General features: G+C 44.1%; 3 protein-coding genes across 5 annotated transcripts; 2 read left to right on the top strand and 1 right to left on the bottom strand.

The window, feature by feature from the left end:
* The first annotated feature begins 1235 nt into the window (after positions 1 to 1235).
* On the top strand, positions 1236 to 13850 carry sort1b (sortilin 1b). Its single transcript, XM_079742465.1, has 20 exons — positions 1236 to 1988; positions 3256 to 3315; positions 3674 to 3747; positions 3835 to 3937; positions 4143 to 4304; positions 4543 to 4616; positions 6094 to 6143; positions 6478 to 6605; positions 7119 to 7263; positions 7596 to 7751; positions 8007 to 8113; positions 8279 to 8381; positions 9108 to 9279; positions 9386 to 9576; positions 9806 to 9995; positions 10135 to 10251; positions 10564 to 10672; positions 10777 to 10892; positions 11554 to 11680; positions 12025 to 13850. Exons 1-20 carry the CDS (start codon positions 1722 to 1724, stop codon positions 12037 to 12039), a joined length of 2466 nt encoding a protein of 821 aa, XP_079598591.1. The 5' UTR covers positions 1236 to 1721; the 3' UTR covers positions 12040 to 13850.
* A 138-nt stretch (positions 13851 to 13988) lies between these two features.
* ngrn (neugrin, neurite outgrowth associated) lies at positions 13989 to 15744 on the bottom strand. Its single transcript, XM_079742466.1, has 4 exons — positions 15632 to 15744; positions 15296 to 15542; positions 15083 to 15193; positions 13989 to 14960 (listed from the first exon to the last, which is right to left on the bottom strand). Exons 2-4 carry the CDS (start codon positions 15517 to 15519, stop codon positions 14300 to 14302), a joined length of 996 nt encoding a protein of 331 aa, XP_079598592.1. The 5' UTR covers positions 15520 to 15542; positions 15632 to 15744; the 3' UTR covers positions 13989 to 14299.
* A 401-nt stretch (positions 15745 to 16145) lies between these two features.
* On the top strand, positions 16146 to 21426 carry nfyal (nuclear transcription factor Y, alpha, like). Of its 3 annotated transcripts, XM_079742233.1 has the most exons (10): positions 16146 to 16217; positions 16876 to 16971; positions 17192 to 17275; positions 17994 to 18140; positions 18989 to 19147; positions 19256 to 19358; positions 19657 to 19808; positions 20317 to 20490; positions 20767 to 20877; positions 21089 to 21426. In XM_079742233.1, the coding sequence occupies exons 2-10, from the start codon at positions 16894 to 16896 to the stop codon at positions 21152 to 21154; spliced, it is 1074 nt and encodes a 357-aa protein (XP_079598359.1). In that variant the 5' UTR covers positions 16146 to 16217; positions 16876 to 16893; the 3' UTR covers positions 21155 to 21426. The 3 variants fall into 3 exon arrangements, with proteins under 3 accessions (XP_079598359.1, XP_079598358.1, XP_079598357.1); XM_079742232.1 differs by lacking the exon at positions 17192 to 17275 and having other exon boundaries at positions 21092 to 21426; XM_079742231.1 differs by lacking the exon at positions 17192 to 17275.
* Positions 21427 to 22727: the final 1301 nt, after the last annotated feature.

Raw genomic sequence — 22727 nt, 5'->3', positions numbered from 1 at the left:
TGTTAAGATAAGAATAAGAATAATATAAGATAAGATAAAACAAATTTAACAATTGATGCAATGCGGACAGTGTAGGCCGAACTTGGAAAGAGTAACTTGAGGAACACTGAAAGTGAAATACGTGATTGCGATGCCTCCCGCCTTATACTGGCAGTAGAATAACCATTAGGCTACATGACCGTTGATTTACACAACACGAATCCTTTCAAACCTGTTCCACAACATCTCTTCTTTGTTTGTCTCGATGACATGGTGTGGTCTCTTGTGCTGTTGCGACCAAACCAGTCAGACCAGCAGTTCCAAAACATGACCTCATGACAATGTGACACATCTCCTGTCCTGGCCAGTGACAAGGCGATTTTCAATCAACCTCAACGGCATGGTGTTAATATGTGGCTTGTCTTCTCCCCCCCCATTCCCCATAATAGTTAGTCTAGTGAGAAAACATATTCATGTATAAGTATGCCCTCAAAACACCACCAAACACCATATAATCTGATACTTTCTGAAACTAAGTTTTCCTATTTTCCTTCGTCACACGATTAGCAGTCATGGGTTCTGGCTCCGAGATGCGCAGCGCACTCAATCACATGCGCAAATTGAATCAGGATATGAGTCTGTAGCGCAAACCCCCAAATGAATACTGCACATTTTAATGATTTATTTGGTGGAAATACCGACTGCTCGGTTAAGTGTAAAGATAGGAATATCCCTCACTATATTCTTTTATATTTGGAGATAGAGATTTGACCACAGTATGAATGACAAATATCCAACATTTCATATCATGTTTTGGTCTTTACGTTAAATATCAGTACAATAGACTAAGTCAATCATAGACTGCCACTTCATGTTGAAGTAGTTTTGACAACCATATAGTCAGACAACATAAATAAGTAATTATTTTATTCATAGATTATTCGAGTAACAGAAGTGGACTTTTGATTGAAATATATCTTTATTGCGCTTTTTTAATACATTCATTCATATAAATGAATGAATGACAAATAGAAGACGCATAATTAATTGATTAGACGCATAAAGAAATGCGAATTACACCATTAACTGAACATTTACTGCACCGGTCTTCGACTCAACCAATCTTGACAACCCTTTGACAGCAGCTAGTCAAATCGTTCGCTCCGACTCCAACCAATCGGAAGAGTCCATACATGGGTCACGTGAAAACCTGACAAATCCGAGCGTCGTTATCCTGCCAAGATGCATGTCCCGTGGACACAATTTGAGGGAACCTTATAGTCTATCACTTGGGCAAAGGAGTAACTCAACGCGAATAACCGGCCTGAACATCGCACACACATTTCTTTTGTGCGTTTTTTGGGCATCCGTCTGCTCGGACTAATGCGGCGTTTCATCTGCTTCACATCCGAAAGGAGAGGTTTCACCTGCCAGCTTTGAGTCGTGTGTGACCCGTGCACACAAAGCCCGCGATAGTTCCGCTGTCAGGACTACTGTGTGTGTGTTTGTGTGAGCGTGTGTGTTAGAGAGTGGGTTTGATAGTGTGTGTTTGTGTTTACCTTTGTGGTTGTGCGTATATGTGCGTGTGCGCGCGTGTGTTAGCGTGTGTGTGTGTGCGTGTGTGTGTGTGTTGATGTCAGCAGTAGCAAAGCAGCAGCGACCATCAATTTCTGCGCAACATTAGGATAAAGCGCACACTCGTATTTTGTGTGTGAAATCTTGACATTCGCACACATTGAACAATGGGACTTTCGGGGTACTGCGTGTTGTTTTTATTTTTCACTTTCGCAGTGGCTCTAGATGTTCACCTAGAGCACCGAAACCTACGGCATCCTGTTTTTGTGAGAAACTCTGTCATGGATAAAGGATTCCGGATTTCAAAAAGGTCTCTTCCTGCATGGCTTGCACCGACCAACCAGCACACGATAAACAGACGGAGCGCCGACGAAGGAGACACCTGTGAAGCGCTACAAGGATACGAAACCAAGTTGGCTGCCAACACCCATAGTGTAAGCGATCGTCGCTGGTCTAGTAATTCCTCACCTTTGGGATCATTCTAGCGGCAGTGTGTTACGCAGGTGCTGAGTAGTTGAAGACGGCAATACAAGAGACCCTACATTCTACATAGAGTATGAATAGTTTAACAAACCATGCCCTTTGTTATTTTACCTTTTCCTGTATCTTTTTAAATTAGTAATAGCCAAGTTATTCTCGTCCTAATGTTATTATCTAATGGTGAGTGCAGAAAAGTTATGACATAATCATATTTATAAACCTTAAAGATATAGTTTAGTTGAAACCTTGTGACAGGCAGTGTGGAAGTTACACTGTAATTGCAAGCTGTGTGAAAGCCACAAAGGGAAAGTGTCTGGCCACTTCAGGGCTGGGTCTCAGCTCTGTGGGTTCAACCGTGTACACATGACCCACAAAAGAGAAGTACACCAAACTGGATCAACGTGTTCTGCCACCTTTGGGAATACACGGCAGAGGAAAAATAACAACAATCAAAACGGTTCCACCAGGACACGGTAGCCCGGCCTTCATACTCTAACCATGGTCAGGGTCTCAGTGTGTGGCTGAAGCTGGGCCTTGATGCCCAAGATGGTTAGGTCCTACTTGACCTTTGTCCCCCTGAAGGTCAGAAGTCCTCTCAACTTTCTGCTCCTCTCCTCTGAGGCTACCCCCTTACCTCCCCCTGCTGGGGACCCTCCAGGAGAGCAGAGTTTCCTAAGGCCACAGCGGAAGCTTAAGGCTTTACAGATGCACAGTGACATAGTGAAAGTGGAGAACCATTGGATAAGATTAAGGATTCCCTAAGGAAGATTAAGAGTGTGTTGTACAGGCAGCCATTGGCCTATCTAGTTATCTATTGGTGACTTCCAGGCCCGTGGTTATCTCTGAATAGTTGTGTGCGGGCCGTACTGCCCTATTGCCTCTACTTTCGTTGGTATGGCTCTCTGTGGGGGCTCTTACTAAGGGCCCCACCAGTGAACCCCATGGCTAAAGGAATGAGTAAATGGTCAAAATATAATATCCAAAAACAAAATATTGACCTGCGTTACTAGGTTACAAAGAAAAAAATAAAACTTTTGGATGATATACCATTAAGCTATTGATTCTACCCTATGCTTGTAGCCTATATGTATTCGGATTTATTGTATGTGATGATCTTATGGGTTCCAAAACAATTTCCAAACTGTGTTAGTGCTTTCATGCTAATGTTCTTTGTTCATTTGACTAATTTGAATGTTGTGTTTTCTTTCTACTCTTAATCAGCACATCTTTAACGACCTGAGCGGATCTGTTTCACTGGCCTGGGTCGGAGATGGCACAGGGGTAAGTGTTTTCTACACTGGTTTCATTATCCCACCCTCTACTTAATAGCCCCCCAGCCAAACCCCCTGATACCCCCCCCCCCCACACACACCTGGATAGTTCCAATGGGACACGTGTATTATGCATTTCATAATAACCATAAGAAAAATAATCATTAGAAATAACTGATATAACTCAAGAATGAAGCAATACAAGGCTTTATAACAGGGCAATAACTGCCCCTGGTTTAAAAGTGTCTGTGTTTACCTATCTAAGACTGACAGAACGAGTCCAGTGGAATATACTTGTAACGGCACCAACTGACAATAACAATGAGCCAGTGTCTTGAAATAAATGTGATACTTTGCTTTCTTGGCAGGTCATTCTAGCTCTGACCACCTTTCAATTACCGTTTTTCATGATCAAATTTGGGCAGTCAAAACTCTATCGGAGGTAAGTGCCCATATCTTTCGTTAATAAATAAAAATATTTTCATTTTGGTATCTTACTTAAAGTCTCACTTTTCATTGTGTTTTCCAGTAATGACTACGGGAAAACTTTCCTGGATGTGACAGAACTAATTAACAACACGTTCATCAGAACAGAGTTTGGAATCGCCATTGGCCCTGAGAACTCGGGGAAAGTGAGTCTTGGAAACATGCAGGATGAGATTGACTCTGGGGATACGGAATCAGATGATACCGATATCCGATTGTATATCAGGGTTATAATGGTGTTTTGCCGCATTCAATAACATTGTAATAGATAATCCGCCTATTAACAAACAATTATCTATGCCATTTTTCTAATAATATTTGCATACTTATCATTATTTCTATGTCTCATAGGTCATCATGACTGGAGATGTGTCCGGAGAACAGGGATATCGTATCTTTGCCTCTGACGACTTCGGGAACAGTTTCACCCAGCATGACCTCCCCTTCGTCCCCTTGATGCAGATAACCTACAACCCTCGCGATGCCAACGTACTGCTGGTCACCAGCAACCATGTAGGTGGATTTGTTTGTCTTAGTGTGTCTCGGTGCTTGATTACCATCTATGGTTTCTGTCATGACCATATAAGTATAGCTGATTATGGGAAGGCCTTTTCTTCCTTGTCATTTTATTTTATTTTCTGAGTTGAATAATTGCTGTCTCCTTGTGTTGTAACAAGGTCTGCGTCATCCAGTATTGCATCTACAGTTCCACAAGTTTGCCCAGTAAAAGGCTGTGAATTTGTATTCTCAGAATCAGTTGTGGTTGTCCAAAGACTTTGGGGTGAACTGGGTGAAGATCCATGACATGGTGTGCATGGTGAAATGGTAAGAGTCGCTGAAAAAGCCCTTTTGTCTTTCCTTCTTGCTGTACCACATAATTGGGACCAATGGTGCCTTGACACCAAACAAAGCTCAGAGCAATACTGAATTTGCGGTGGAGTGGGCGAAACCAAACCAATCTAAATAGTTTATCAGGGATGGTCCCAGTCCAGGTATGTGAGCAATGAGACACAGATATGTTTTAGTATTGTAGCGATCAGTTTCGTCTATACTTCTTGACATAGTACCTCTTTCATACACACCAGATGGAGCCCATGAATAGAAGGCATTCTGTAACATGACATGAGTTCGGATATCGTGCATCTAAGTAAAGTAGCGGCCTATGTTGAACTACTTGAGCCCAGGATGTTGTAGCTCCCCTGGAACGCTCGCTGACATGTGTCAAGGTTTTAATGTATCTTTCTCCTGCATTTCACATTTCCACAACCAAGTTTCTATTTTAATATAAGCCAAGGCAGCATAATTAAACGTCAGTGAAAACCATGATGGTGCAGTCTGTGGAGGGCATGGATGACAACACAGCAAGTAACCTGGTTTGTTTGTCTCAGTATTTCCTGCTGTGCACCGCTGACCGTCTATGACAGCTGTAAGCGCTTGTATTCATGGCTGCAGCACCAAGGAGGCTGCACACTGTCGGTTCTCGCAGACCTTTATATCGTTCCCACAAGGCTTGAGTATCCCTGATACGACCAGTCGTGGGGAAAATAGGTCGAGTTCAACCAAAGGAGGTTTCTAATGATGTGAAACATAACAATACAGGCAACGTGACGGAGTACGCAAAGTGGCTTTGTGATAAACCCTGGCATGTGACACATCAAATCAGAGAGCTAGCTATCCTTATAGCCTGTTAGCCTTACCAATTGTTCTTTCAACTGTCCACCATTTTAGCCTAAGTCATCCAACCATTTTAGCCTAAGGGAATTGCGGTGAATTAAGATACATATCAGTGCAAAGCAGGAAAGGGTAAGGCCTTTTGTTCAATGACTTGTAATCAAAGCCTGAACCTTACCTCCCATTTGGAAGAGTGTGCCAGTAGAGCAAGGATTGCTTATTATGCCTTCCTTGTTTACATGCCACAGTGTTACAAAACCCCATGACACATGCATATATGTAAAATAGGTTAGGCTGCACCTTTGGCAATGCTCACTTGCAAAAGAGAAAAAATATAAGTTCAAATCTATCTTATTATTTTACTGAGATTCAAATGTTTCCTCATGTCGACAGAGATGCTTACTTCATTGTTGAAGCAAAATAATGAAATAGTCAAGTGGTTGAATTTCATCCTTACTGCCCAATTAATCATTGTTCTATATAAATATATTTACTGAAAGGACAATGTTCATAAATTAAAGCCTATTTGAGTGTTTGGCCATGTGTGTGCGCCCCTCTTCTGCTTACTTGACTGTGACCATTGTTTTTTATTAGTTAAGGCCTTTAAACAGCCTTATTTCTCTGATTTCAGGGGGCCGGAAAACACCATCTTCTTCACCAGCTACCCAAACGGGTCTTGCAGTAAGTCAGATATTCACTTCATGCCTTTAAGCTGCATGTTTGTTTATTTTACATCCAATGGTTATCAAGGGTTTAGAAAACACACCTGCCATATGAGTGCCACATGAGGAACCAATATGTCTACACAGGAAGTATATCTTCTGAGAATCTCTCATCAGTTCTTGCATCTGTTTTGTTGTTTGTATGTCGCTTCGAAAGCATTACTGAATGCAAAATGTAGGAACTGAGTTGTTTTTGTTCTAATTTTGCAACATTATTTATCTTCAGTTTGTATACACATGATGGTTATCGTATGTACACGTTTCTTGTATTTAATTTATCTTAATTATTTCAGTGGACCGAGGGATGTTGGATCTGAAAAGGACAACTGACTATGGAAAGACCATCAAGACCGTGGCAAACAACATTTTCTCCTTTGGACTCGGTGGACGTTTTCTATTTGCGTCTGTAATGACAGGCAAGGTCAGCATGAGATCCAACTATCGACTACAAGATGTTAAGAGACATGCTTTTCTGCTTGTCGTAGCAGTAATTCCTAGATTTCCTTTCATTTAGTAGTGGGTTAATGGGACTGTCCTATATTTGAGGTTTAGCTATGGACGGATGTGGTATGTCGTTCAAGTGTGTCAACCCGGGTTGAACCAGGTGACGTAGTTTAACAGGCTGCATTGCTGCGTCACTTCTTTGCCTGAGTTTGCATATATCTGCATGGGCTTTTGTTCTGCCACTGCCTCCTCTCAACATCCTTTCCCGTGAACAAAAAACACTTTGGAACAAAGTTTTAGGCATCAACCTGTGACCTATTTTAAAGTGTGAAAGTGAAACAAACCCATGCATGGGGAATTATCTAAAAATACTTGTTTCATAACGTCTGGTGTTCTCTAGTGCAGAACAAACAGTTGAAGATTGCAAGAGCGTCAAACAGTTGTCAAACAGTAGTTCCTGTCTAACTCTTTTGGGCGTCTGTGTGTTCAGGGCACCTTGAGGATGATTCACGTTTCGGTGGACCAGGGAGAGGTGTGGAACATGGCCCAACTGCCCCCTGTGGGCCACGAAGAGTTCTACTCCATCTTGGCCGCCAACGATGACATGGTGTTCATGCACGTTGACGAACCAGGGGGTCAGTTACTCTGAGTCTTCTTGGTCACTATGGGATTGCGATGGTTGGTGATCGGGGCTAACAAGCTGTATAATCCATGTCCTCTCCCTTTGTGGGAAGGTTAGCCTAAGCCTAACCCTAACCCTAGGCCGACGGCAACTGATTTACCTGATGTACAATGTATCTGAATCACTAAACACACATGACCTGTTTAGAATAAATGTTCAAACCCCTTTCATATCAATTTCAAATCAAACATATTTGAACCAACTATCCTGCACCAATAGGCAACGTCAAGGTGGCAAGATTTAATTTCGTCCACAACATTCACTTCTGTTTTTTTTGTTGGGCAGATTCAGGGTGTGGCACCATCTACGTGTCCGACGATCGGGGGATTGTGTACTCCAAGTCCCTGGAGCGCCACCTCTACACCACCATAGGGGGCGACACCGACTTCACCAACGTCACCTCCCTCCGGGGGGTCTTCATCACCAGCACCCTGGCCGAAGGTGAGCACACACACGCACGCACACAGGCACAGACACACAGACAGAGAGCCTGGCCACATGCTTATACTTGACCTTCTGAGAAACACACACACATTAAGAGCATCTCTGTTTCCCACCGGCCCCATTTCAATATTTTATTAGCTTGTCTGGTTAAGGAGGATGCCTCCTACCAAAGCATTGAAATCCTCTATGCTGTGCAATGCAATGCTATACCATGCTAGGCTGTAATGGGAACCATTGTGTTGTTTTCCCCAGATAGCTCAGTGCAGTCTGTGGTGTCCTTTGACCGGGGGGGTGAGTGGGTGCCCCTGCTGAAACCAACCAACAGCAGGTGTGATGCTACGGCCAAGGACCCAGAAAAGGTGACTCAGCGAGAATTCTAGGGTTCAAAGACGTCTTAAGATTAGAGTACAATTTCTGCAGTCAAGTTCTCAATGAAATGTGTTGTACTCTGTAATGGGGAACAAGGTAGGTGTTTAAGGAGGAAGCCAAGAGATTAAACAGCCGTGCTGTTTGTGTGTCCACAGTGCAGCCTACACATCCACGCAGCCTACAGTACCTCCAAGCAACTCGGCGTCCCCATGCTGCCTCTGTCTGAGCCCAATGCTGTGGGTCTCATCATAGCGCACGGTAACCACTCACACACACACAAGCATGCAGCAACGGACACACACTAACCCTCACTCATTCAATTCACTCACTCACCCCACCACACACACATCTACTGAAACTTTGTTAGATGAAACAGCGACAAAGCTGTTTTACTGCAAAGACCGAAAGACCTTTCATTTCTGCAACAGTTTTTCTGTTGTAAAGGAATGAAAGGCTTAGTTTTATTAATTGTTTTGAACCAGGCTCTAAGTAACTTAACAAACAAGCCCCTGCAACCCAATGTCAACTCAAAAACAAACTACAGTAGTATAAGTGCTTGGTTTACTCGCAATCACTTCATGTGTGCATAATAATGAACTTCAATTTGAACAAGGGATAGATGGACTGCAGTATAATTTTGTCAGTGCAAATGCAGTATTTTTGCAGAAAAATTCCGAGAAATACAGAGAAATGTCATTAGATCCTTCAGGGTTTGACTGGGTCCTGCAAGAGACGCAACACTCCACCTTGCTGCGTGTGAGGCTGCAGGCTTCGTTATATCCTAAACAAGTTATGATATTTTTGGTTGAAACATTAAACCTGCCTGCCCAAACAAGATAACATGGTCAGACATTTGAGTATAACAAAGTAAAAGTAGGATTTACTTCATCATTCTATGTTTAATAGTTCAGGCATTTTTGACCAACATGCTATTTTTTTTAGCATTAATATATCCTCAGTAACATGTATTCTTTCCCCCAACAGGCAGCGTTGGCGACTCCATCTCCGTGATGAACCCTGACGTGTACGTTTCCGATGACGGGGGCTACAGTTGGTTCAAGGCCCTCAATGGGCCCCACCACTACTCCATCCTGGACTCCGGGGGCCTGATTGTGGCCGTGGAACACAGCCCCACCAAGCCCGTCAACCAGATCAAGTACGTCCTGATCGGAGAGGGAGGGGTGTTGGTAGAGTCTGGTTTGCAAGAAAGATGCGAAAAGGGTAATATTGATCAGCGTTTTTGTGCTTCCTCTCCTTGACAGGTTTTCTACGGACGAAGGTCAGTGCTGGGGCGTGTACAACTTCACCAACGAGCCAATCATGTTCACCGGCCTGGCGTCGGAGCCCGGGGCCCGCTCCATGAACGTCAGCCTGTGGGGCTACAGTGAATCGGTCTTCAGCCAGTACTGGGTCTCCTTCACTATCGACTTCAGAGAGCTGCTCACCAGAGATTGTGAGCCACAGAATCATTCAAACACACAAACAAACACAACCACACACACACACACACACACAAAGTCAGTCAAAATGACCAAATGCAAAAATCATGTATTTAATTGTATATTTTATTGCTAATAATAAATGACTACTTTATTGACTACTACCCAAGTATTATTTAGGATTATGATAAGTAAATCATAACCTGAAATGCAATGATACGAGTTAGCTCTATAATGTTTTAGGTGGCGAAAACGATTACGTGCCGTGGTTGGCACACTCGGATGACATCAGCGACCCCAACGACGGCTGCATGCTGGGCTACAAGGAGAAGTTCCTGCGTTTGAGGAAGGACTCTGTGTGCTTGAACGGACGTCAATTCGAGGTTATCCCCGAGCCAACACCTTGCTTGTGCACCCTGGATGACTTCCTCTGGTACGATTTACATATCATCATGAGCCCTGTGCGTGCGTGCGTGCATGTGTGTGTGTTAAATATTTTGACTTGTTTCAGAGCTTTGGACTTTGAACTTCTAATCCTAATCCTAATCCTTAATATTGCCATCTCTCCTCAGCGACTTTGGTTACTTCCGGAAGGAGAATAGCTCTGAGTGTCTGGAGCAGCCCGACCTCAAAGGCCAGGACCTGGAGTTCTGTCTGCACGGCAAGGAGGAGAAGCTGATGACCAGCGGGTAAGAGGAGGCTTGCTATGCTTCATTTACATTAGATTAACATTTAGCCACCCAAGTGTCCCACTGGTATCTCTGTGTGGACACAAAGGGAGATTCGACTACTCTTTGTGCTTGAACACATGAGCGGACGATCAGCGGGAGCGCAGAGGCTTCAGTGAGCCGCGGGCTTTGGGTTTTGTTGATGGTGGCTGATAACCCAGCAAACAAAGGAGGAGCGGACCAAAACACGGGCAATGAACAAAGAACCCCTTGTTCGCCCCTGAATCAATCCTTGTACTATCTAAATGTCCCCTTGCCCTCCTATGTCCACAGCTATAGAAGGATCCCTGGGGATAAATGTGAGGGGGGAAAAATCCCTGCTCGCGAGGAGATAGACCTGCGCACGCGGTGTGTCAGTGACATGGTCGGGCCTGAACTACAGGTACACCTTCTCCTCCGGCCCTTCAATAACATATTTAATTTGATTAATTCCTGCCTGAGCCCTTAGCACTCATCTCCTGTTTACGATGTCTCTCGTCTCTTTAGTCAGATGTGCTCAAGTCCTCAAGTTCGGCGGCCATCATCGTCACGGTGACCATCGTCATGTTGCTGAGCATCGCGGCCGGCGTGCTCTTCATCAAGAAGTACGTCTGTGGTGGAAGGTCAGTGTTGCTCTTTTGATCTCTTAATACCACTACTGATGCGCCCATAGCAGGGACCGGCTTTATACAGCAGTTGAGGCCTAGAGGGAATTCTGGTGTTTTGGAATACTTCAAACACTAACCTAAACTCACAAACTGTGATTGTTACCGACCTAAACGATCATGAATGCTACACCATAAGAATATTTCCACATTGGCCAGCCTACACGGTGCTGATTTGAAACCTATGCAAACAGTTTTTTGCAGTTTACTACTGCTGGCAGAGTTTGTGTTTGCCAATTACACGCTTCCTGATCCCCGCCTCAAGCAACATTATTGGTTGAAACAAATATGAAGCAAATGAAAGTGAAACCAAGATCTGAGCTCACCTGCCATCAGACTTTACATAATAATCTAAAGTCTGATTTATGAGACTAATGTGATCGCCGTCCTTCTAAGATTCAATGTACATTACACTATTGTGTGAGTGCCCTGTGATCTGACCACTGTGTTGTGTTTATCTGTATTAGTACAACAGACATACTGTACCTTAAACCTTAGCGTGAGTGCACTGTGATCTGAGCACTGTGTTGTGTTTATCTGTATTAGTACAACAGACCTACTGTACCTTAAACCTTAGCGTGAGTGCCCTGTGATCTGACCACTGTGTTGTGTTGTGCAGATTCCTGGTCCACCGCTACTCTGTGCTTCAGCAGCATGCGGAGGCCAATGGCCTCAACGGGGATGAGCCGCTGGAGACTGACCACACCCCCAACGGCAAGATTGAGTTCCACAACGACTCTGATGAGGTACGTCTCCTTCAAAGTGGCAATCTCGAAGATCTCCAAACATTGTCATTTAAATAAATGTCAGTTATGTCACTGTCTATTGCCCAACGCGGTAGCACAATGGTGGTTTAGCCTATGGCGTACTTATTATGTATTATGAATTTTAAGAAGCATTTCTTATTTGTAGAATATGTGAGTTATAGCATGAGATTTTATCGACAACATTACTGATCACTATCGATCAGCCATGATTACAGTTATATCATTTTAAGCAACGGGCTAGTGGAAATAGTTTGAACATATTATACCAAATACAAAGGCCGAGACTATTTATTCTAACTAATCCCTCTTTCCCTGTTGATTAGGACCTACTGGAGTAGCGGACCATGCCTGCAGAGCAGCAGACCTGGAGTGTGCAGTGGCCTGTTCATCTCCCCAGCCCAGCTGGGGTTTCCTTTCATCTTTAATGTGACCTTTTGGCCTCTACCAAAAGCCTAAAGAGTTGGTGTTACTTTGCTGTGAAGCATGAGGTAAACACAGAATGAGCCGGGGTTCCCTGGGGTTGGTGCCTCTGTGAAGGGCGATTTGGCAGAAGAGAGGGTGGCGTTGGAAGTGTCACACTGTTGCTATTGATTCCTACTGATTTGATAATTGATTAAGCTTATTACTTGCGAGGCTTTGTTTTGTTGTTTTGCTTGAGAATGGCTAGACAATACAGTGAATTAATGGCTGCTGTGAAAAAGAGCCAGAGCAATAGCGTTGTACTTTCAGAGCGGCCGAGCTACCAGGCGTTGTTGTTTCACCGGAGAATGATTCTAATACTACTGACTTCTGTTGAAGGTGGTGTGATGTGTAACCATCCCTTTTCTCTTGGTGCACTTGTATATAAACCTTATTTTTCATGTTTTTCACGTTTCAGGAACATGTTTCATGTTCACCCGAAATTCATTTTGCTAAATGCTCTTTACGGTTACTGGTTATTATTGTGGCTTAGGTACCATTTCTTCCTGCCACTAAAGCCTCAATTTTACTTGTGCTTTAGTTTTTCTCACAGTGATCATTGCAGGCAAACACTAAGTCCCTTTAGTTGGATAGCAATAACATGTTTAAATATATATATATCATCCACAGTCACGGCCATTATTCATAACTGATCTAACTGATGTTTGAATTCAGTGTGGATAAGTGTGTAAACTAGTTTGTAAGTGTAATACCGCCTAAAGCACAAACTCCTTTGTACGCATTTGTAGTTCCATGTTCCTTAAAATTATCTTACAAATGTAACTGTAAATATTAGTAATGTAACATCATTTGTTACACAAAAATGTATCTTATCACCGCCTAAGCAGTTCTTTGCAAATCAGCCAAATCCTGTTCTACATATGACACACAAAAAAAAATACAATAAAACATTGTATGGCGGGACCTTGGAATAAGTAATAAGCACATTTAATATCTTCCGCTATTTTTACAACATGTAACTGTGAAAGTAAATGAAGCAATTGATTTAGACTAATACAACTAATGAAATAATGAATAATATATGAAAAACCATTAGTATAAGCTGACACAACATATGAGCTGAATTTATTCTGTGAAAATATAGGGCTAATCAAAAATTCTAATTGGACCTGTATTTATGAACGACGACCAGGTTCAAAATGCAGTTGTGTGCCACATATTTCATAGCAAGTGCCTGGTGCGGTATATGACTAGATCAATTGCATCAGACTGGCTCATGAATACAACCAGTTACATCTAAACTTAAATAGTAGTTGCACAAATTGACCTATTTAGGTAGAAAACGTATCTAAACTAAATAGAAGCTCTCATTGAAGTCAATTGCATGTTTATTGACAAGAAGGAATGTTGACGATAATTGTGTCGGTACCAAACTGATATTGTTTTATAGTCTGAATGTTTGAACGGCCCAACTTTTAAAAGCAGGGAAATGTCATGTTTTGGCAATAAACTGAATGAAGGTACATACAATACTGTATTTGTATTTAAGTAAACTCTGAATAAAGCTGTAGTGACATCTACTGTATAAAATAATACATCATTGTGATGGTTACTGTAAATATACTCTGTACAACGATACATCTTTGTACTTGTTTGTTTCTCTCTTCTTAAATGTATATTTGATGCAACTTGCTTTGGGATGAACAATAAATGACCATGGTACTTCTGATCTTTTGGATATTATTTGCTGTCAATGTTTAAGTAAATACCCCTGTAGAAAACAGAAAATAAAAGCACAAACTTGAAAATAAATACGCAAAATGTTTATTTGTGAAACTGCCAAATAGAAGGAAGGGACACATTAAGGTGTTTGTCATAGGACACAATCTGATGAAACGTGATATTACAATTATATTAGGAGGAAGTCCTGTGAATCAGCTAAATTGTATGGTGAGTACCCTAGCGCTGGTTCAACTAGTCAGTTGTACTTAAACAGTTGTGAAGATACAATGCATGATAAACACTTATTACATACATTCAAATTAAACCATGCATGGTGTAAACTGATTCCTTCTTTTAAGATACAACCCAATAAACTTAATTTGCACCGGAAATAATCGATCACAGTATCCGACATAATTTCATAGGAAAAGCAATTAACTTCAATAAGTGATTCATCTAAATTCTGTACAAAAAGGCACCCTCTGTGTCAAAGAAGTCCTTACCGACTTTCACCGCAGGGGAGGGCTTGGTCGCGAGCATCAGCTCCTCGAGGTCACTCTCAGTCAACACTTCTCCATCCCACCTCTCCTCCTCCTCCTCCACCTCCACATCGTCTTCCCCCCCTTCCACTGGTGGAGCACCACGGTGGTCTTCCTCTGATACTGAAGGGGCAGGAGTGAGTCTACCGCTCTCCACCACTGTCGTGAGGGACAAGGGTTTGGGCCGAGTGGCCAGAGAAGCATGACCACCACCTGGGGGGGTCCCACAGAGTTCTCCCCCTCCTCTTCCTTCTTTTACTCTGGGAGTTAGCAGCATCCGATTTGCTGAGGGGACTAGAGTGCCGGCAGAACCACTGGCGCCGTCCCCGGCCCCAAACATTGTGGGTGTATTCTGAGCAGGCAACTGCAGCAGGCTACTCTGTGGCGCTCTGCCAGCCGGTAGCCGCGCCGGCTGCTGGCCGAGCCTGGCCAGCACCGAGGCGTCTTGCTTGACCTTTCGTGGGGCGGTTGGGTTAAACTTGCTCTTCAGGACCCTGAGGATGTCATCGGGTGGTACGCCGAAGCCCTGGGCCAGACGCTCCACTGTCCACTCCTCCGGCTGCTCCCGCCGCAAGTACCTAGCGAGCCAATGAGAACAGAGGGTATTATTGGACACGGAGGAGTTCGTCATACCGTCCACATCCCACTGTGTTTGATACAATAATTACTTTAATCATTAAAAGGCAGAGGTTGTTCTCACCGGATCTGCTCGATCGTGTCCCAGCTCAGCCTGCGCTCTGGGGCCCCTGAGGGAGTCATCCGCCTCTTGATCTTGGAAAACTTTACAGCCATCTTCCTTTTCCTTTCCTCGCTGGAAACAACATGTGACAAACCATCTCTTGTGAATTTGCTGCTATTAAGCAGGATTTCTATATTGGGGTATGAAACATGGGGGATTGGCTCTATTGCTTACCTGTGTAACGCATCTAGATTGTCCTCTACATCCACCATGGTGCCATCTTCATTCAACGTATTTTGGTCCTGGGCTTGTCTTCTACCAGGGACTCTCTGTGCAAAGTTATGTTTCGTCCATGCTTTGACATCTCTACTGGCAAACCGACAGCTCTTCGTGGAGACGGTGGGCATCAGTGACAGCGCGCATAGCCGGGAGACCAGCGAGACGACTCCGGCGGGCATGACCAACACACCTCTGAAGGTCTCTGATGGTTAATGTTTTGATTAGAGTTTAGACTACAGGGTAAACAAGCCGAATGGAGTTACCAGGCAGATACCTTTAAAATATACGAACCTTGACACGCTGACGGATTATGTTTGGTTGACAATGATGTTACTTATGGATGTTTAACATTGAAAACATGTTTAATCATTAGAACTCGTGGGTATCTTTCCCTTACACCAAAAGTTCCGCAAACAATCAGGGTCAAATGTAATGCTTTGGTATTGAAAAAACACCGCCATCTGCTGAGAAGGAGGGGATGTGGTTTGCTGTTTCTGCATTTGCATACTGGAAAGCGGAACCAGAACAATACATAAAATGTAGCTAAAGCAGATCAATGTTTTTTTTTGGGGGGGGGGTTGTAATTCTCGTTTTCTTCTCAGATGTAATAGATTTGCTCGCTTAATTACCGAGTTATTACCGTTTATGACTGGACTGTAGAGTACAATTTCTGCCATCTGGTGGCCGTTTAGGAGCACTGCCGGTGTAGATCTGGAGGGGAGATTTTATGATTTAAACGGCCCCTCCCCCACACTGCCCCCACCTACTCCACGCTGCTGTTGTTTCATTTGCGCCATTTTGTTCGCTCACTTTGGTGATTGGGCTTCAGAGAGCTGTACTCGGGCCAATCAGAGGGACACCGGACAGCGAAGATACGGTAAGGGAGACCCGATTGAAGGCATTGGTAGTTGTCAACACGGATTGGTTTGTCATGGACCAACCAAATTACTAATTCTACAAAATGCCTAAATCGAATAGCACAATGATTGCTATCTAAACTAATCGCAATAGAATAAATTGTAGACCACAGACCCGTCTGCCCTTCCTTGGCTGTTGTGTAAATATGATTGCTGTGCTTAAGCAAGCTAGCTAAATTCTCAAACAAAGGAATGGTTTAGATGGCTGATAACGCGTTAAACACTGGCTGCACCACGGCCCGGCGTGGGGGTCAGGAGACGTCGTTTATGTTGGGTACATAAATGATTCCCGTGAACGTGTCCGTGAAACAAGCTGTTAATAATACGCCACAAGCGGCATTGTTTAACTTGGGCTAGCCTGGCGGGTTCACGAAAATGACTGACCAAAACAACGCCCCCCATATAGCGTAACAAGACGACCCATCTAACGTTACCGCTATTTAATATCCCTCCTTGGAAGTAAAGCACATAACCATCTGGTGTACATATTTTATATGAATCCGCAATCAGACAAAGGGGGATGGGTAACGCATGTTTGTGTGACACTAATTCACAGTTGACCAAAGATTGGTTCCAGACTTGACCATATGTATTCTGTGTATTATTTTCTTTGATTAGGACGGACGTTAAGTAGCAATGGAGCAGTACACCACTGCCACCACCACAACTGGGGAGCAGATAGTCGTGCAGACCAGCAATGGACAGATCCAACAGGTAAGCATAGAGTTGACAAAAAGCAACAAGGAATGTCACAATGAATGCTTGAGTACAGCATTTATATGTTCTGCTCTGCTAAGTACTGTTGGAACTGAGCGCAGGAGGATTCAACTGATCATACACCTGAACAACAAAATCCCCCCACACCCGCTTTAACATATACTGCTGGTAGATTTGAGTTTGTTGCCAGAGACTAGCTCTCCTGCCTTGACTCCAGGCGCAGGGTACGGTGACGGCTGTGCAGCTTCAAACCGACGCGCCGGTGGTGACGGCCTCAGGCCAGCAGGTGCAGACACTCCAGGTAGTGGTGGGACCGCCGCCCTGTGTCACCGTATCACAACCAGTGTTCCACCCTCCAAGTCTGCATGCTATGTCCCAGGCCATGGCTCCATGACCCATTTAGCAGTCTTTGGTTGTTTAAGTCACCCACTCCCCTAGCATGCACAGTAGCTTCTCAGGCTGCATGTCGTGGACTTAGTGCAGCATGTCGCACATGATGTGACGGGCTCTGCCTCAGGCCTCTTTTCAAATGGCTGGAAAAGTCTTCTGCATTCCGCTACAGTCTCCTCATTCTTCTGCTCTTTAAAAACAAAGAACAGAGATGTCAGAGAAGTCAAACCTGCCCCATTGTGACGAGGACACCGCCATTTTGAAGCAGGGCTCCTATTCCATGTTTCACTAAGCGCTTATGAATGACCCAGTCATTCATAATGAACAGTCTCAGGGTTTTTTCATAGTGAACTTAGGTGATATTGTAATGTGTTTGTACTTGTTTCATATTCATTCACAGGCTGTCACACTGGACTCATCTCATGTCATGTTCTTTTTCCGTTTCATTGCAAGGTGAATGTCGGTTGTGTGTTCCCCACCTTTTTTATACCAAGCAAGCTGAAAAGAACAAATGTTGAAACGATTTTACCAGCAATTTGAGTTTGGTGGTAGTGCTGAGTGATTGTGTAGTGTTTCATTAGCTCTTCACCTTTGATATCAGTTAACATCTACTGCCTCCCTCTGTGTAGGTTCAAGGCCAGCCACTCATGGTGCAAGTGAGTGGAGGGCAGCTCATTACGTCATCAGGGCAACCCATAATGGTACAGGCCATGTCGGGGGGGCAGGGACAGACCATTATGCAAGTCCCCGTGTCTGGAACCCAGGGACTGCAACAGGTCAGTACTTTATCCCCTCACATATGTCCCTCAGCTATAAATTGCGATGTAAATTGATTAAATGTGCTTCACAGCATTTCCTGAAAGATGATGAGATGATATGACAGATATAATTGCAAAGAACAAATTGTGTTTGATGAAGTAGGCCATACATATTATAGACAGTATGTCAAGAAGAAACGTTATTTAAAATGAGCTAAAAAACACGACAAATAAAAAAACTAAGAAACACACTAAGCTAAATAACATTTACTTTCCATAGATATTACAATAATTACTTACTTTTTTTCCCTAACAGTATATTTATTGATATTCAGAGTTGTAATTAAAGGGATACACCGAGATATCTGTAAATCAGCATTTGACTTGTCTTACTAAGACGATTTGTTTAAAGAATAATATTATGAATAATAATTAAATCAAAATAACTATATATTCTCTTCAAAACATATATCGGCTGCAATGTAGTTGGTGTGTCTGTGTGTGTTTGCAGGTGAGTGCAGGGGGTTAAGGAGGGTGACAGAGAAACATGTGATTTAAGAAAGCATACTTAGAAGAATAGGGGAAGCGTTGTTTTTGGAGGATGATTTCTCTACATCCTTGTGCTCTGAATGATATATGAAATGGAAATGCATCTGGTTCCACTGCTTATTGCATATTATTAATGTTAACATTCTCCTTCACATTTATAGAACCGGCTGGTTAATGTGTCATATTAATGTTTACATCCTCCTGGTCATGTGTAGCTCATGCTGGCTAATGGTGTTTTGAACATTCTCCTGTACGAAATGTGTCCGGCTGGTTAATGTGTTCATAAAAAATGTTGACATTCTCCTATGCATTTGCAGATCCAGCTGCTGCAGCCGGGGCAGATCCAGCTGCAGGGGGGCCAGACCCTCCAGCTGGGGGGGCAGCAGGGTCAGCCCCAGCAGATCATCATCCAGCAGCCCCAGACCGCCATCACCGCAGGCCAGAACCAAGTCACCCTCCACCCCTCCTACACACAGGTGGGGCTTTTGTGAGGGGAATCCGGGGGTCAGGGGAGGTCGTGTTGTTGGATGCCAAACCCCTGGCTATCTCCCGGCTTAAGCTAACATCCCTATGTGGTCACACAGGGCCAGCAGATCAGCGTGCAGGGCCAGCAGGTCGCCCAGACGGCCGACGGACAGACCATTGTCTACCAGCCCGTGAACGCAGACGGCACCGTCCTGCAACAAGGTAAACCCGTTGTTCTGTTGTTTAACACTTTTAAAATGTTTTTAATGTGTGTTTACGTAGGCCCTGTGCTACTTACACTAATTTCCGATACACTTCTTTAAGAAGTAGGTAGGCGGTGAGGCCCCTTAGGTAGGCGGTGAACATGGGGTGGGGGGGATTGAACCAAGGACCTTAGGGTTGGGAGAAGAACACCCTCCTGGTATTGTGTATTGTGCTATGTATTTATCTCTCATCATTGAGGCGTACATTCTGAATATGGAGGTCACCAACTCTTCTTCTTCATTGCTCTCCTTGGCAGGAATGATCACCATCCCAGCTTCCAGCCTGGCAGGTGCACAGATCGTACAGGCAGGGGGCGCCAACACCACCACCACAAACAGTGGCCAGGGAACTGTGACCGTCACCCTGCCTGTCTCGGGCAACATGATGAATACAGGGGGAATGGTCATGGTAAGACCCTCAGAGGCAGCAGAGGTATCTGAACCTTTCTTTTACCCGTCCGCTGCCCTGCCTCACACGGGGAGCAGGTGCTGGCTGATAAAGACTAAAATGATAAGAGCACATGGTTTTGGACACTTCCATTTTTGTAGTAGTTGCACTTTGTTAATGGTTGTGAACGGTGAGAATTGTGGCGATGATTGATCCTTGACTATTTACATATACCAGAATGACCAAGTGGTTTTCGGGTTACAATACTATGACGTTTCATCAAATTAGCCTGGCATTTTGAGTCATTTAAACCAAACCCAGTGTAAGGGCACTAATGAAAACCACAATTGTAACCACCACATTCAAAATCTGCTGTGTTTTATTGTTGAAACTGGTTCCTTGTCACTGACATAATGTCACCGTCATAGTGTCCCTGTAATGCATCTCTAGCTGTCTTTTCCTGTGGGCTTTGTCTCTCTTCTACCAGTGGCTCTGAACACTATGGCCGTCTATCTCCCTCTCTCTTCAGATGGTTCCTGGGGGCGGGACGGTGCCCGCCATGCAGCGTATCCCACTGCCAGGGGCTGAGATGCTGGAGGAGGAGCCTCTGTACGTCAACGCCAAGCAGTACCACCGCATCCTGAAGCGCCGGCAGGCCCGCGCCAAACTGGAGGCCGAGGGCAAGATCCCCAAGGAGCGCAGGGTAGGGGAGATGCTGTTGTGCTTGGGGAAAGCCGCTGTCCACGCAAGCAGTGGTCGAACCACCGCTCAATCGCACACTCGGGAGCCTTTGGATCTGGCTCCCAGCCGAAAGGATCTGGGTTCGAACCCCGATGTCTGCAGCCTACCTGTTAACATCTTTGAGCCAGAGCCATAACTCTTGTTAACATGCTCCTTAATTACACGTATCTTAATTTCAAGACGGGTCCGTGTTTAACGAAGGGACCTGCTAAATAAAGGGTTGGTCGTTTGCCCTCAGAAATACTTGCACGAGTCTCGCCATCGCCACGCAATGCAGAGGAAGCGAGGAGACGGTGGGCGGTTCTTCTCCCCTAAAGAGAAGGAGGAGATGGCGTTGGCCCTGGCACAGGTACGAACAGCTCTCATACTGAATCCACATGGGGAATAGAGTAACCAAATCCCTAATGTCGCTTTTCTAAGGGCACTTGCATTTGTGATTTAATTGTTGATGTTTTTTCTATTTAGTGTGTGTTAGTAGAGCTCTACGTGACCATTTAATCTATTGGCCCTCCTCTCTCCTCTCCTCTGTCTGGCCCTCCGGCGCTCTGTCTCCTTCACAGCAGCAGCAGGAGGCGGCCCAGGCAGCAGCAGATGAGACGGTGGCCCAGATGATCCGGGTGTCATAGACAAGCCAGCATGGCCAACGCGACGCCTCCTTTGTGTGAACACCACCACATCGCCACCCCGTTGGGAAAGCCCTCACCACAACCCGGCCTACCCCGCTGCATCTTCCCATCCATCTCGACCCCCTCCCCCTCCATCTGCCCACACTATTATTTTCTCTGTGAACTCCTACGATGTTCTTCCAGAAAGCTGGCCTGTGTGTGTGTGTGTGTATGTATGTATGTGTGTGTGTGTGTGTGTGTGTGTGTGTGTGTCTGTGGGGGGGGGGGGGGGGTCCACCCTCCATCCTCCCTCTCAGCCTCAGCAGCTCAGTGGCTTCTCAGCCGAGTCGGGGTCGGGGGTTATCTCACACTAGGAGCTATTTATACAGACGTCATTCAAATGTGAAGGTACGCCGCAACCAGCGCTTGATCCAGCTAACTTTGGAAGTATAGGCGACAGGGCCATACTCTGGTTTATCAAAGGCCACATTTTCATCGTTTGTTTTGATTGTTCGTTTTTTTAAGAGCTGGTACAGGAAGTGTAAAAAGAGGTATAACATCTGCCCTGAATATTTCTACTTTTTTTTATGTAACACATCTATTAGAACCATATTGTATATAATTTCTTCCTTTTTGTGTGCATCAGTTATACTTGATAAGGTGCCCAATTCTTTGTATGGGCATGTATTTTTATGACTATTAATGTTTCATCACATTATATCCATGTAGTTACCTATAGGTGTTTTTTATTTAAATTATAGAAGCCTTTTTTTTTTCTTTCTCATCCTATGCAGTCCCTAATGATACTTTTTTTTTAAATGAAAATAAAAACAAACACCGGATAACTCAAGGTTTCGTTTTCACTATACATAGAGCAACTTCTATTTTTACAAAGAAAAATGTTAAATTCTGAAGTACCAGAACTAGGCAGAGGCCTAATAAGTAAACCAAATGCGTTAAGTCAGGACGAGGTGGAAAGTATTAGGTATAGAAACTGTAAAGCCTTAAATGTGGCTTGTGTTTGACCATGCATGAGACAGGATATACTAAACATAAAAAAAAAAGTATGGGCTAGGATACAATGTTCAGCCATTTCATTGTTATTTCCTCAACTAATAATTTATGACACAATATACACAGGAAATTGAACAATACGGAAAACGATTGTGTGTCAAAGTAAACTCGTAGGCAAGCCGAGTTTTGCTTTGCCCTGTGGGCCAGCTTCTTTCCCTCCCGTTGTGATGAATGGCGACATACATTGACCCCGACACCAAAAACGGTCCTATATCATACATTTATATAGGACATATATTAAAAAACTAAAGTCCGTGTTGCATGTATACACGTTCACGTCCATTTGAAAATAGATGTAGGTCAATGTTGTTTGTTCTGCTGTGGTTGTCCTGGCATGTAAACGTAGAAGGCATAGGTATAAACATTAAGAAATACATTGTAACAGAATGATAACATTGATGCAATAAATATATCGCCTTAAAAAATCGGATGATGCTGATTGGGCGACACCACACAACACACGCACGCAAGCCCCCCCCCCCCCACACACACACACACTGACACGTTCAGGTGATGCCAC

Source organism: Pollachius pollachius, assembly GCF_949987615.1.
Source record: "Pollachius pollachius genome assembly, chromosome: 8".
NCBI classification, from domain to species: domain Eukaryota; kingdom Metazoa; phylum Chordata; class Actinopteri; order Gadiformes; family Gadidae; genus Pollachius; species Pollachius pollachius.
This window is presented reverse-complemented; position numbering and strand designations above follow the sequence as displayed.

Excerpts from the sequence above, each read along its gene's own strand:
- nfyal (XM_079742233.1), top strand. The coding sequence starts at position 16,894 with ATGGAGCAGTACACCACTGCCACCACCACAACTGGGGAGCAGATAGTC. Across the intron at positions 17,276-17,993 it reads AGCAGGTGCAGACACTCCAG|GTTCAAGGCCAGCCACTCAT; the intron begins GTAGTGGTGGGA and ends CCCTCTGTGTAG. Across the intron at positions 18,141-18,988 it reads GAACCCAGGGACTGCAACAG|ATCCAGCTGCTGCAGCCGGG; the intron begins GTCAGTACTTTA and ends ATGCATTTGCAG.
- sort1b (XM_079742465.1), top strand. The coding sequence starts at position 1,722 with ATGGGACTTTCGGGGTACTGCGTGTTGTTTTTATTTTTCACTTTCGCA. Across the intron at positions 3,748-3,834 it reads CAGTCAAAACTCTATCGGAG|TAATGACTACGGGAAAACTT; the intron begins GTAAGTGCCCAT and ends TGTGTTTTCCAG. Across the intron at positions 4,305-4,542 it reads TGCTGGTCACCAGCAACCAT|AATCAGTTGTGGTTGTCCAA; the intron begins GTAGGTGGATTT and ends TTGTATTCTCAG.
- ngrn (XM_079742466.1), bottom strand. The coding sequence starts at position 15,519 with ATGCCCGCCGGAGTCGTCTCGCTGGTCTCCCGGCTATGCGCGCTGTCA. Across the intron at positions 15,194-15,295 it reads AATCTAGATGCGTTACACAG|CGAGGAAAGGAAAAGGAAGA; the intron begins GTAAGCAATAGA and ends TGTTGTTTCCAG. Across the intron at positions 14,961-15,082 it reads GACACGATCGAGCAGATCCG|GTACTTGCGGCGGGAGCAGC; the intron begins GTGAGAACAACC and ends TTGGCTCGCTAG.